At 35.6% G+C, this 14,935-nt stretch overlaps 1 protein-coding gene across 1 annotated transcript in view; it reads right to left on the reverse strand.

Moving 5' to 3' along the window:
• Positions 1–14,935, reverse strand: part of STMN2 (stathmin 2) — a 40,326-nt gene that overhangs the window by 10,971 nt on the left and 14,420 nt on the right. Inside the window, exons 2-3 of the mRNA XM_054595751.1 lie at positions 8,241–8,336; positions 4,275–4,447 (exon numbers count right to left, since the gene is read on the reverse strand). Of these exons, the coding sequence (XP_054451726.1) occupies positions 4,275–4,447; positions 8,241–8,336 (269 nt within the window). The remainder of the gene's footprint in view (positions 1–4,274; positions 4,448–8,240; positions 8,337–14,935) is intronic.

A 14,935-nucleotide genomic window follows, 5' to 3' on the forward strand; every position in this document is an offset into this window, starting at 1 on the left:
GATATATGGAAGGAGAAGCACTTGCTTTTGTATTTGTAGGAATCAAGTCCTCACTTCATAGTCGAGTAAGGCCTTTTACTTTATCCCTTACTTAGGTAGATTAGCAGAAAGCAATCTTGATTGCACTGACTGACAGGGAGGCTAGAGAGCTGGGATTTGCTGAAAGCTATTAAAAATAAATTGTTTAAGGGGAAAGGATCTGGCCATGGAGAGACATTTCTGAATAGCATATACCTAATGTAGAAGTTCACTAAAATACTAAAATAGAAAATTAGGGCATGAGAATGATCAGCTGATATAATGCAAATGTCAAGGCGAAATATTTATAGGACCAAGACATCCAGCATGACATTCTGGTAGACAAAGGAACCTTCTCCATCCTGCTGTTGTAATAACAGAAGTGTGTTATTGTCAAACAGCTTTTCTGGGAATAAACCTTCTCACACTGAACTCAAAACCAGTGGTGTAAGTATATGAGAGGCACACAGAGGGAAAAATAATGAGCCTGGGAGAAGAGTTATTGCACATTTAGGACCACTTGAACATTTTCCAAAGAGGTTCATAATCATTTCTTATATTACTGAGTATAAGAGTTTAATTACTGTGCAAATGAAATGGAGGATAAATTTGAGTTAAGTGGTTTATAAAACTCACTTTATGCTAGGTACACAAAGGAGATTTGAGACTATATTTAGATAGGGCTAGTTTCCCATTTACTTCTTAAGTAAACTCATTTTCCTATCCCACTATTTCCTTGTCTCTTCTCATCATTTGAATATATTACTTGCCATCTAGAATCACTTATCAGACACTAGGTGTCCTTTGAGTAGTTTAGATAATATCTCTAATTATCAAATTACTGTTAACAATGAAATAAAACATTAACTCAAATAAAGTTATGAATAATGTCTTATTAAAATATGACAACTGAATACAATCGTATGGAACAAAAGGGTGCGATCTTCACTTGTGTTGAAGGATCAGAAGCATAATAAGAAATGTAAAATGATTAAAATCAAGTTTTTTAGAATAAACCCTCCTGCTAAAGCCTGTAATGCATTTAATGTGGGTAATTCCTCGGAACAGAACTACAGGGGAAGGAATGACACACATGAGGAGTCTGTGGTCCATGGTCATGTTCTCTGAAGAGCAGAATGCTTCCTGATTGTTCAGTCACAAATAATCCAGCATTTTAGTTCAGAATCCATTGTTATACAAAGCACCCTCTCTTTTCCTGGGTTTGACTTTAATTGCTATCTATAATGAGATGCTAAAAAATGGAATAGATAAGTCTATCAAGTTTGATGACTAATGATCCACTTTTATGCCATTTTATTAAAAATAAGCAACACATCTTTCTTTCTGAGGTCCAGTGACTTTAAAGTTGATTATGAAAATATTATCAGTGTGCCATTATAAATCACTGTACTAGTTTGAGTAGCATTCTTTTTAATTTAATCTATTTTAGCATGAGATTTTATCAATGCCATTAAATCCTTAACTTTTCATTATTCTTTCATAACATTATTTTTTCAAGCCACTTAATATCTGTTACCTATTAAATTTTCTTTGTAATTTGACAAATAATATTCTTAATATGTAAAAATATTTATGAAATACATTATATGTTAGTTAGCATTCCAGTATCTGTGCTACCGAGAAACTTCTCTTCTTTACAAAATTGTGAGTTTGCTAGACCGTCATATCTGTGAGGTCAGGAACTGGGTGTGTTTTTACCCAATAATAGCTAACAGTGCGTTCACAATACTTGTTATATGTCTTTATGTACAGTAAGTAACTCTTCTAATTCTCACAATAACTCCGTGATATAGATCCTATTATTTGTCTCATTTTATGGATAGGTAAAATAAGATGTAGAGTTTAGTGACTTGCTCAAAGTCACACAGCTGTTAAATGGTGATACCAGACTTTGAATCATAGGCATTCTTTTAACCATGTATTCTTAACCACTATGCTTTAAAAAACACTCTTAAACACCATGTTTGGCTTAGAATGTCCATGTAATTTACTGTCTAAACTGGGACGTTTATGAGATTGAAATAATAATAATAGTGATATCAAAATAGCAGGAGTCAGCTGGAGTTGTCCTGGGTCTCCAGGGATGGTTAGCTTAGCTCTTCTGCCTCTTGCTAAATAAATGTTTGTTGAATGAATAAATGGATAGATGGATGGATGGGTGGATGACTAAAGTGTTCATATCATTTCACCCATGTGGGTCAGTATTTTGGTAAGTATTTTTTGTATAATAAGTATAATAAGTAAGTATTCTTTGATAATAAGACAAGATCCCAAAAATACCATATTTTGATTTCAAAATATGAGCTTCAAGCTGACCTCATGAAATAATATAGCCTCATGGAGGTGAACACTAATCCTCAGAGATAATCAAAAAAAGGAGATGTCTTTTAGCCATGTGGTAAATTTCTAGTTCATCTCAATTATATAAACATATAATTTTTGGTAAGTTGTTGTTAGGGAACAAGAATTTTACTAGGATCATAAGTAGTTAATTCGGGGAGTTTTATGAAAACTCCCAGTTAATTTGATCATCTTTGCGTTGTTCTTCTTTTTCCTGTAATAATTTCTTTCAAATTAAATACCTAACCTAGAAACACAACAATGTTGAATTTTCATCTCTGAGTTTCCATTTTAGATCAGTCACTGAGTTTGTATTCTAATCAAGTCACAGCACCTGCATATGTCGACCATGACCCACACCTGTGACCTCTAACATGCCAGTACTTGGGTGAAGGCTTAGCCTGGAGTACAGTGTGCTCTCTACCACTACAGTTCATTATTTATATCTGTCAGCAGCAAAATATTGATGGACTGTAACTGAATAAGTTAACTTAGCATTGCTGTGAGAGGAAAGCTGTAAATTACAACCAAAAAAGCTAATAAATATCTTTAAGGCAACTTTCTGTACATATACTTGGGTTAAGAGGTAGTCTCCTCTTTTTAAAAGTCTTACCTATAACAATAGTAATTGTGCAAATACAATAAATATATATGCAAAGAAGTAAAAAAAAAATACTCATCAGACCCTTGGAGAACCTCATTCTAGTGAAAATTGAAATTGTGATCAGTGTGTTACGTGACATAGGAATATTTTTTTCAACTGCGAAGGTTAACACAAAAAATACTTTCTGGTTCAGAAAATTTAACCTGAGAACTCTGAGTCTTTGAGCCTTGTTATTTGATACTACATAGGTGTGCATATATCCGTATATGTATGTGTATATGTATATGTGTGTATATATGTATATACATATGTGTACATACATATGCGCACAAACACACATTTGGGTTTGTCCTGTACTCCTTGTTAGAGAATTCAGTCTTTTGGAGAAGGAATATCTTAATTCTCTTTATAACTATTCTACAGAAGTGTTTACTGGGTTGTTTTTTATGAAATTACAAATTGTTTTAAATGCGGAGTTTCCATGCAAATCATAAGATTGTGCATGGAGCATATTCTTAGTGACTAAGTAATTCTAAAAATATATGATGATAAAGTCAGTGGTAAATATAACATAGGTATAAATTACCTAAAATAATTTCATTTGGGTTGATTAACGGTATTTTGATGGGATGAACTCTCATAATAACATAGTTGGTAATGATATATTCAGACATAACTTCTGTCGCTGTGTATAAAGTCCTTGGGATTTCTGAGTGCCTTCCATTTTTAATACCTTTGACTTTTCTTAGTCATCTGCTTGTGGAAAATTAAAATTTGGCAAAAGAAAAGGTCTCTAATGTAAACAGGGAACAATGGAAAAAAAAAGAGAAAAAAATGCCATCAAGGCTTAGAAGTGAGTACAGGAAGATACGCATAGATCCCAGAGAGGGTCCTGATCTTGGGAGGAGCAACTTCAAGGGCAAGTAGCAAAGCCTTGAGGAGGACAGTGGAAGCTCCTGGTGCTTATCCTAATAAGGAATCCAAGATGGGGGAGGGATATCAGGGCATTGAAACTCTTTCAGTGTCTGAGACCTCTGAGGCTTTGGTTAGTCTAAAAGCAGCAGTCTTAACTTGAAGTAGGCTGACCCTAGGTCTTCTGAAGACCTACACATAGCCGGGGGTCATTGTCTTCTGAAACCTCTGCTTGGTGTGTGTGCATGTGTTGTGTGTGTATGAGAAAGAGAGAGTAGGTACATTAATGTCTACTCACTATGTTATACATATGAAACTATTATAATCTATGTCAACTATAATTAAAAACAAAATTTTAAAAAACTTATGGAAAAGTTACCTTTCTTCTTTCCTCAGCTGCCTCTAGTTTTTTCTGGATCTCCTCCAGGGACAGGTCTTTCTTCTTTGGAGAAGCTAAAGTTCGTGGGGCTTCTGAGATGGGAGATGGTGGCTTTAAGATCAGCTCAAAAGCTTGGCCAGAGGCACGTTTGTTGATTTGCTTCACTTCCATGTCTGAGAAATAAACATTTGAAAATGTTAACCATACAGAGCATGAAGCATGGGCTTAGTTTAATAATTTGAATTCTGGTAATTGAAAATAGCATTGCTATACTGTCAAATAGGAATAAAATGCAGCATAGGATCATTTGCTCTACCTTGTTTTGAAGATATAAGACCTACTTCTTCAGGATAATTATGGATATATTTTAACAGAATAAATATTTACAGTGTTGGGGAATTCAACAATGTCCATAGGCAGCTGAATAATGTCAGGCATACTTAGGAAAAAATAGCCTGAATTGATTTTAATCTAAACTTTATTTTCCTTTGAATAAGTATGAGCTCACATGAAAACAAATAGCACAGATTTAGATATTTTTGTGTGTGTAAGTTGCCATGGTTGGAGTCATTTTCAGACTAACAGATGGAGGAAATAACAAAGTTCTCCAGTTCCCATATATAATTCTGTGGTTGGAAATTCCAGGAGCTGTTAGAATGAATGTAGTTCCCCTAGAGGATGGAAACGCGGAGCCCTGGCAGTGCTCCTGTGCAAAGTACTCTGCGGGGTCCCGTTGTACGCTTCTGTGTGTTTGTTGACCAGAGTCATTCTCAAGCATGTACAGTGTCCACTGTGTCCTCTGGGGAGGACGCTGGGATGGGGTCCCTGTCTGTAAGGTGCTTACAGTCTAGCAGGGATAATAAGACAAGATCCCACTATGATATCATTGCTCCTACTTTGTTGCTTCATAGAACAGATTCCCTCAGGATGTCTAATCTGTAGGCAGGAGCGCGGAAACAGTCACTGTGTTGAAGGGGAAGGGGTGACATCTGCTTAGCTAAGTTAAGGGGTAACATCTGCTTAACTAATCCACTGGGTGTATTTAACATCCAAAGAATGGTTAGCCATATTTTTCACTAGCAGTTTAGGTGCGAAAGATAAGCAGATTAGCAGACCCTCAAGTTTTATTGCTGTATAGTATGATTTATAATATAAAATAATATAATTTATAATAAAAAATAGAGTTATAGCTAACATCTGTTAGGGCATTTATGATTACACAACTTACAACTTAGGAAAAGATAATGATTTCTTAGACGCTCATTGGGCATCTCTCATTTTTAGATGAGCATAACTTATTTTAAGCTCTAGACTGCCCCCTGGTCCAAGGTTGTTCTGCTCTCTGAACCTACTTTTAACTTTAGTTAAGCCATTTTCTGCTCTGTGTCAGCATCTTACAGGTGTTTCAAAATAGCTATGATTTTCCACTCCAAATTCTTTCTCCTCAGGTTAAAACATCCTCAGTCCTCTAGAGTGACAGTTTCTAGATCTTTACTCCCACACTGCTCCCTAGGCCTGAAATGCTAATTATTAATGTCTCTTTAAAGTTGTGGCAATGAAGCTGGTGAGATGTCTAGGTAAATTCTGATTACAGCAGAGCAGAGTAGAAATATTACTTCTCTTGGTGCAAATATGATACTTCCATTAAAGTTCTTTTGCTTAGTTAGTGCACTTTGAAGCTGTAGTCAAGTGAAACCCAGATGCACAGGAAGTGACCTTAGATTCTCAAAGGCCAATAAACAATGTGGACAAAACCAGTTCAATAAACGTATTAGATATGATGTGGGTATTTTTCCCACAAATGTAATAATGTTTTCAATTTTCCTGAAGTCATCCAAGTTTATACTTATATCTTTAATAAAATTCAATAAAAATTATAGGACTCTATTAACAAGGATTTCATGAGAAAACAGGCAAATAAAAATGGCTTGTTTATAAGGTGATGGGATTCTCAATGGTTTTAGTTTGAGACCCAGGAATCAGAACTGCCTGTACTTGCACCCAAATAGTAAGCACCCCTTACTAGCTGCGTGACACAGAAAGTCAGTCAACTTCTTTAAGTTTTCACTGCTTCATCTAAAAGATGGACATAAAAAGAGCATTTTTCTTATAAGATTGTTGTGAAGATTAAAAGGCAAAAGATACTTGTCTAAATTCATCAAATTATACACATTAAAGTGTATAGTGTTTTGTATGTCAATTATAGCTCAATAAAGCTGTTTTAAAAAGTTAAATTAGTAAGATGTTCTAAAAAAATGTATACTAAATGTAAAGCCCAGGCCATAACACTTAATGTGTATAAATGTAAATAATGATAATAATAATAGTATAATGTTAACTCATTGTTATCATTATTGTCATATAAAACAATCATTATTAGGTAATATTTGTCTGAAATAGACACTTCAAGTTATTATCTAAATAGAAATAAAAGGCAAGGTTAAAGACTTCAGAAATTTAAAATTCTCCACCAATTCTTTCAGGAAGCAGAGCATGAACAATGCTGAATTGTTGGTTCAGCTTCTAAGACTGAGCTTATATATAACTTCTGACTTTCTCCTGTCAATCCCTAAGCCAGGAGAAACTGTCACTGTCTTCTCTATCCAACCAGTATGCCTTGTACACACTCTGTCTCAGCATGTGACCACACTCCATCTCCTTACTGACTTTTATAACTTGATGCTTTTATAGGCCCCGAGTTCCTGGAAAGAGCTGCCTGTGCTGTGTCTGCCTTGGAGCTTCAGTGACAGTACACAGTGAGATATTACAATCACAGGAGAAACAGGTGCATTACTAGTCATTGATGCATCCCACAGATTAAGGATCCATCTCATTTATGTGTTGACTGGATGAACTTGTAACAAAGTTGGCATAGGGCTTGTATTCTAGTGAGAATTTGTCACACAAAGGACATTTCCTTATGAAGTAGTGAATTAGCATTTATGATGCTGTGTCATGATAGAATCATTTTGGCAAGACAATGTCATTAAGTCCTGGAATAGGCTTTAAAGGTACAGAGGGGTTAACTGCCACAGAGTCTTTCACCTGAACTTTAATGCATTTCTTTATCTATGTAGAAAAGAGAAATAATTGTGAGCCAAACTGTAAGCAAAACATACTTCAACTACATCTACTGCACATGTAACTGTATCAAATATTTTGATTATATTGATTGAATTAAATGAGGATGGTACTGTTGATAATAATAGCTACCATTTTTGGTACTTACAAGGGGTCAGGCTTAGTGCTAAGTGTTTGACTTGCATTAAACCATTGAACTCCACATCATCCCTGGGAGGATGTTACTATACTTAAATAGGGCTCAGAAAATTTATGTGACCTGCCAGAGGTCATGTGTCTAGTGGCTAGAGCCAGGAAGGAGAAGAATGAATCAGGATAAATCTGAATGGATTACACTGCAAAACAGTTCATAAACAGACAATTCTGGAGGTTTTCTTTTTAAATTCTCTTTATCTGGGGCCTCAGTTATAAGCCAGCTTTATTATTGGATCTTATTAGGTTGTTGATATGCATACACCAAATATGGGAACTTTACAAAGGTTATGCTAAAGCAAAAACTGTGATGGCAGTTGATTTTCTCTCCCAAGTTTTCTAAGTATAAACACTTTTATTGAAAATTATGATTTGCTCTAATTAGAACTTAGCATATTATATTATTTGCAAATAAAAACCTTGGACATATTGTGGATATTGATATGCTAGACGTGGCTGCAATAAAAATTCAGCCATGTTTTTAAAAAGATGTTAATGTGCTGTTATTAGCACCAAACAAACTGTTTTGAGCAACAGGCAATCAATAAGTCCTAAAAGCTACACACAGCAAGTCAATAGTGAGATCCAACATGTACTGATTTAATTATATCAGGAATTGTGAGAGAGAAATTAGTGGATCTGAGCTTTTCCAAATGATCTAGCTGCCAGGGGCATTTCTGCTGTAAAACTCACCATCGTAAGTGTAGATGTTGATGTTGCGAGGTTCTGGGTAAAAGCAGGAGCAAATCAGCGAGAGCATGGACAGCTCCTTCATTTTTTCCTTGTAGGCTGAAACAAAGAACTCACAATTAGGATCTTTCATTTTCTGTTTTCTCTTAATGTTTCATTTAATTTGAATAGTAATAACCTTCTCCAGAATGTGTGTGGCCAGGGACCCCACTTAGCTTTCTTTCATAAAATATAAACAAATAAAAGACTAAAACAGAATTCCAAAGCACATATTCCTCATTACAGAGAGCATAGATCCCATATTATAGCAGGTTAGGTAAGAAGTGGGAAAAAGGGGATTAGAGGAAGGAAGGTGGAAGGAACTGAGATCCAGCAGGACAGGAGGGAGAGGCAGGAAAGAATTGGAAGAAGCAGAAAGAGAAAATTAGCAGAGAGACAGGTCCATTCTAGTTTATGTGCATGTCTTTTGTATATAAGTGGGATTCAGGAGATGTTCTTTGCTGGTTCAGTCTGAATGGTCACATCTCCATTTGGAGATAGGCAGAGAACTCATCAAGATAGTTAGTAAGCAGATAAGTCCTCCAGGGACCTATGCTGCTGAGTTTTCCTCATCCCCATGTTCATTTTCTTGTCTCCGTCTTTCAACACATACCGAAAACTTGGTCTGAAGCCTGACAAGGATCTCTTTTGCTCTTTGCAAAACCCAGTTTGGGTGTTCACCTTGCCAAGAAGCTGCATGAGCTCAGATGAGCATCCCTTTCCTCCTTATCTCCCCCTTCTCATTTCATTTTCCCTTTCAACTTCAAGGGGTGTCCTTCTCGGGTGACCTTGGAGGGTATTTTAGCACTGCTGGTTGTCACGAAGATAAGTGATGATATGGGGATAAGAAGGTGAGACCCTCTCGCCTTTGTTGAGTCTTTAATTAGAGTGATTAATACACTAAGAAAAATGGGAGAAAAATCTTAGGTATATTGTGCCCTAACTTGTGAGCAATTATAAACAGATGGTGATGTTATGACATATTGAACTTTACAGGTAACTCTTGCCTCTTGGCAGAGTCTTCTGATATTTACTGTAACCCAAGGGAGAATGTGTACATTGGGGAGATGGAAACTCTCAGAAGATTAGTTTGAGTGCTAGTGATAGGTGCATCATTTGTTGGCCAGCAAGAAATAGATTTAACACCCAAATGCTTTAGATGTACAGAATGTTAGATTGGGATGGTCCTAAGAGAGCACTTAGTCAACTGTCCACTCGCCTCACCACCGATTTTACAAATGAAACAGGCCTGCAGAGGGCAAAGTCATCTGTGGCCAATGACAAAGCTGGGTCTCTGGATAAAATGCAGTAAATCAATCTCAGGGTTGCCAACAGGTGGTCAGGAATGGCTTTAGAGTCAGAGTTGTTAGATTTAGAAAATAAATGTATAGGACACCTAGTTAAGTTTAATCCAAATATTGAATGGAACGTGGTAAAAGTCATCCTGTGCTTTTCTGTAATTAAAATTTAACATGGGTGTCTTATATTTCACATGGAAACCAGAGCAAATGGAACTGGATCATAAAGAGTGGCACTAGGAAGGCAGAAGAGGAGGTATACTTATTGTTGACAATGAATTGGGGTTTTAAAGACCCTGTATGGAAGACTCTTATGGACTCTGAGTTCACAGAAGGATTGATAACTCTGGGAAGTATCATCACCTCCCAGTCTTGGTGAGTGGCGTTCCTTGTGCTCCAGGAGACAGCATTGTCATATACTGTACTACAATGGAGTTGTCATACATCATGTTACCATAATAGTAAGTCTTCCTGGGAGTTGATTCTGCTCCAAGATTTTGGGTAAAATGCTTGGAAATTTTGCTCATGGATAAGGATTGTGACTTAAAACATTACATTTAATGTTTTAAACAGAATATGTATATATTCTGTCTAAGAATGTTATAATATCATGAATTTAAATGTAAACTTAAGAGAAATTTAAGCTTGAGAGTTTAGTTTTGAGTAAACCCTTAGGAATATTCTTGTGAGAAAACTTGAGAAACACAGAGGTGGCAGTGGGCTGGGTAGCTGTAGGTCTTGTTTTGCTGGCACAGTTCTGGTTTAAGCCCATCAATAACACGCCCCTTTCACTGTCAAAGTTTGGCCATTACATTCATCTTAGCAATAAGGAGCCATTGAACATTTCAAAAGTGAGGATTACTTGACAAAGGCCTCTTCTTACACTTATTTGACCATTTTATACAGGAAAGATTTGTTACTAGGAGACACATTTAAGAAGCAACTGAATAAAGTTTAGTGGGTAATGTGGCATGGCTTTGGAAAATGGTAGTGCAAAGGGAAAGGAAAGGGAAATGCAGGAGACTGTATGAAAGAAGTATTGATAGAAAATAATATCTGACTGCGGGACACAGGGCAGCAGCGAGGGAGAGATCTTCATGGATGGTGGCCAACTGGAGACTTCCAGAGAAAATGTCACTAAAACTGAGTCCAGCAGGTGAGTTGGTTGTTTTCAGAAAATAGGGCATGAGTTGAGATGCTGAAATATATATGATTTGAATACACTTTTGTACTAACAATAAAAAAATCCCAAGCAAATACAAAAGCTTTTAGAAACATGCTAATAATATCTCACTATTGATCTTTCATACTTTGAATTGACAATCATTTTTTTTATTGGTTTTTGGAAATCAGCATATATTAATCCTTTTAAAACATTTCATCACCAAGCAGAGTTGTATGCAAGTTGCAAGAATGAGGGAGGTGGTAGGTAATTGACATCTTTTTCACAGTTGGTTACATTTGCTATTAACTGTTAATGTTTGCAAGTAAGAGTATTTTTCCAGTGAATTCACTTAAAATTCAGCCCACATAATGTATAATGATTGTATAGCAAATCCATTCAACCTAAAGATTTATGAACAGTTCCAGTTTTTCCATTCTTCTGAATGGCTACAATGAACTATGAATAATGGTAACAACTATTTGTTGAATAATGGTAACAGCTATTTCTTGAGCACAAACAATGTAGCAGGCATGGTGTTAAGCTATTTGCATGCATTTTCTCACTTAATCATCTCAATAATATACCTTTGATAAAGGTATATAGTTAGCCCAGATTTACAGATGAAAGAAAGGCTCAGAAAAGTGAACTTGTCCAATGTGCAATAGAAGTGTTTAGTTTGAACACAACTATTCACTTTATCCAATGATTTGTTCATATTTGTTACACACACCTTCACTGTCTACATATTGTTTCTAGCAAGAAAATAATAGGATTACTTTTTATTTATTAGTATATTAAGATTACTGATTTTTAAAATAAAGAGTCCAAGATTTTTTTCTCTTCCCATTTTTCTTTGGTGTTTGTTGTTTAATTTGCACGAGTTATTGATTACATGGCTATAAGTATAGAGGTTTATAAAAAGAAAGTAGATTTTTTCGTACTTGTGGATTTTACTTGGTACAGATGGTTAGAAAACTCAGAAAGCATTCCAAAACAGGAACTCTGAGTATATATATTCTTATTATATGAGTAAGTATATCCTTATACATTTCATATCACAGCCAATGAAATAAAGAAAGTGGCAATTATCGAGGTATTTTAGGAAAAACAGTTCTGCATCAATTATTTGGGGAACTTAAGGATGATATATTTTGGATGCAATTACATGAAAATTTTCTATTTTTTTCTTTTTCCAGTGTGTGTATAAATCTGGGGAGTGACTCTTTTTCTTTGAGGAGCAAAGAGTGGTGGAAGAGAACAATACAACTCTTCTAGAGAGTTAATTAAATATTGGATAGAGTAAAATAAGAGCTATTTTGCTTACTTGGTAAAATGTGAAACACACACACTTATAATTCTTTCCCCTATTCTTCAAAATATACATCATAAACTATAAGCCCTTTGCTTCAAATTTTAAATACATCTTAATTTTATACATGTTATATTTAACAAGAAAATAATGTATATTATTCATGGCAATCTACCCCATTATTTTCAAAAGATGAAATAAATAAAAAATTTCAATTTTCTACTTCACTTGGCTTGTGTGAGAATGACTACCAAAATGAGCTCTCATACTTATCATTTTGTTTGTTTGGAATCAGCAGTGTCCTAAAACACCTTTTGTTTATTCATTTGGGCAAAATTTTATTTGACTCCCCAGTTTTGGCTAATGCTGAATGTAGAGTGGCAATGTGTTAGGTTTCCTGTTAACATGTGAAAGAAATTCTCTGGAAATGTTATTAATGTGCTACTTCAGGAGAAAGAATCTCATATTCTCTGAAGGGACCACTTGTATATAAATGATCATAAAAACATAGTCACTCAGACAACTGGACATGACCGTGGACCTGTGTTTTGATGGCTCCCTTGAAGAGCCCCAGGGTCTGTTAGCACGTTCTCTTTCTCCTTTCTTTTTTCTTGTTTTCATATTAGTCTAGTGGGGGTTGAAGGTGGGATTCTTGTCTTCAATACTCAATTTGGATTCAACCTAAATTTCTTCTTTTGAAAGCCTTTGAGCAGAAAGTACAAGATAAAATCAGATAATATGTAGAATGCAGGGTGTAGCAGTGGGTTTTACAGCAATCACATTTGCATTGGTTTCTGAGGGATTTCATTAAAAATATCTTTATTTGCAGTTTACCAATTTTTATAAACATTAACTAAAAGCACCTCTTTTCTTAGGGGAAAAAAATCTGTCATTTCCAGGTGGGGCTGTCTTTAGGACCGGGTGCACCGGGGAGAGAACTGTGGCCCTTGCTGGCAGTCTTCATGGAATGACCAGCAGACAGTGGGAGAATCAGGGTTCTCTGCTAATTTGTTCTGAAGACCTGGGATGTCCACCTACGGTTATTAAACACTGAGCCCACACTTTACCACCATCTCCTAATTGTACCCTCCACTCTCTTTGCCTCCCATTATGTGAGTCTTAACAGAGATGGGGATCAGTGACGTTTTAGTTCTTTTGTGGTGCTTTCTTTTTATATGTTATAAATTAAGCTCCTGAAGCTCATTTCAACGTGATTGTCACCACATTGTGTATGTATGTGTGTAATGTGTTTGGTAGTTTGATTGCTTTGGGGTCTTAAAATCTGGAGTTGGACTATTTTTTAAAGTAGAATCAGTCATCAAATGAGTATTTAGTAATACTTTTGGGAACCCCTTCACTGTAATTTTCTTCTTGAAAGAGGAAATAGACTAAAATGATTTTTTAAAACACTTGCATGCTAGATTGGCTCAAATTTTGGCCCTAAAAAACTTTGGTTGATGAATATATAATTGAGGATTCAACAATTAAATGAAAAATAAATATCGGATTTTTGAAAATCTATTTTTAACATCCAAGCAGATCACTGATATATCAGAACTAATGCTCTAGATATTTCTGCTATAATGATGTCATACCAACTGGTTTAGTATAAATATGGATCCAGTTTGCATTCATTCTCCTCACCTCTCCCCACAAGAATTATGGTTTTCTAAGCTATATTAATCAGGGAACTTTTGGAAGATTAATATTTGATCAGCCAAAGCAGCATACTTTTTCTGTAGGAATAGATATTGAATCAAATAAAGTGACCTTTAAGAATGTCTGAGCTGGGGTTTACAAAAACATATGAGACTCTTAAATTTCAATTAGATTGGTTATTGGCAAAGCAATTGTGATGAGGAAAAGAAATTGGATGGCATGAATCAGTTCTCATGATGACAATGTAATAACTACTTATATATATAAGTACCAAATGGGATCTTGCCTTACCTGTGATACCAGTTCAGCTCCTGCTTAGTTTAATGAGAATGCCATTATATTGTGCAGGATCTTGTCCATTTGGATGAAAGAAATTGTTATCATCCTCCATGGAGACCAAACTACATGGCAAGAGGCACAGAAGCACTTTATCCTGTCTAGATTTCCAGATTTGATCACCAAGCATGGTTTTGGATACTGAGGAATAACTTTTTTAAGTCCCTAGGACTATCAGGTGGTGGTAAGAAGTCTAAGATGATAGCTAAATTGGTTGGGTCTTAAATAAGACAAAACCAGAGTAAAAAAAAAGTCTGTCTGTATACCTGCTCGAGTAGATTCTCACGTCAGAATGATGTTCTCCTTCCCTTCCCTGAGGTCCCCTGAGTGGGATGTAACTGCCGTTTGAGGGGCCATGACATTTTCTGAACTGCATCTCCAAAATGGCTGAATGTGACCCCCAGTTGAAATAAATCTCTCACCATTACTTTTTAACATTTTGGCTGAAGAGTAGAATAATACTTTGCATCTAATCTTAATTCAGCAACACTCCTACTTTTTTTGCAGCTTAATCATTGCATTTGCGGGGGCAATTACTAGGGTCAGAAATGTTTTGGTCATCAATGATAAGGATGTTGGTTTCCTTGTTCACTGTTGTAGTGTGTGAAGTTCCTTCAGAAAATAAGCTCCAGCTTTTACTTTTCATGGATTTTAGAATTAATTCTGACTGTAGCTTATGTCTTTGTTGAATAAGGTGGTATAAGGCTACATGTATGGTGAGTTACCTATTATGTTCTCAATGAAAGCAGATTTCAGGAATGGAAAATGTAAGACATTTATTACAAGTGCAAACTGAAAACTTGTAACGTAAGATTCAGATGACTTTATCTCAGTTAATGAGCCTGTTCAGCCTTCCCTTGAATTGACCAGTGGTTCAGACACTGAGGATACA

This window comes from Pteronotus mesoamericanus, unplaced genomic scaffold (genome assembly GCF_021234165.1).
Source record: "Pteronotus mesoamericanus isolate MK-2021 breed Mesoamerican mustached bat unplaced genomic scaffold, CSHL_Meso_final scaffold_54, whole genome shotgun sequence".
Taxonomy (NCBI): Eukaryota; Metazoa; Chordata; class Mammalia; order Chiroptera; family Mormoopidae; genus Pteronotus; species Pteronotus mesoamericanus.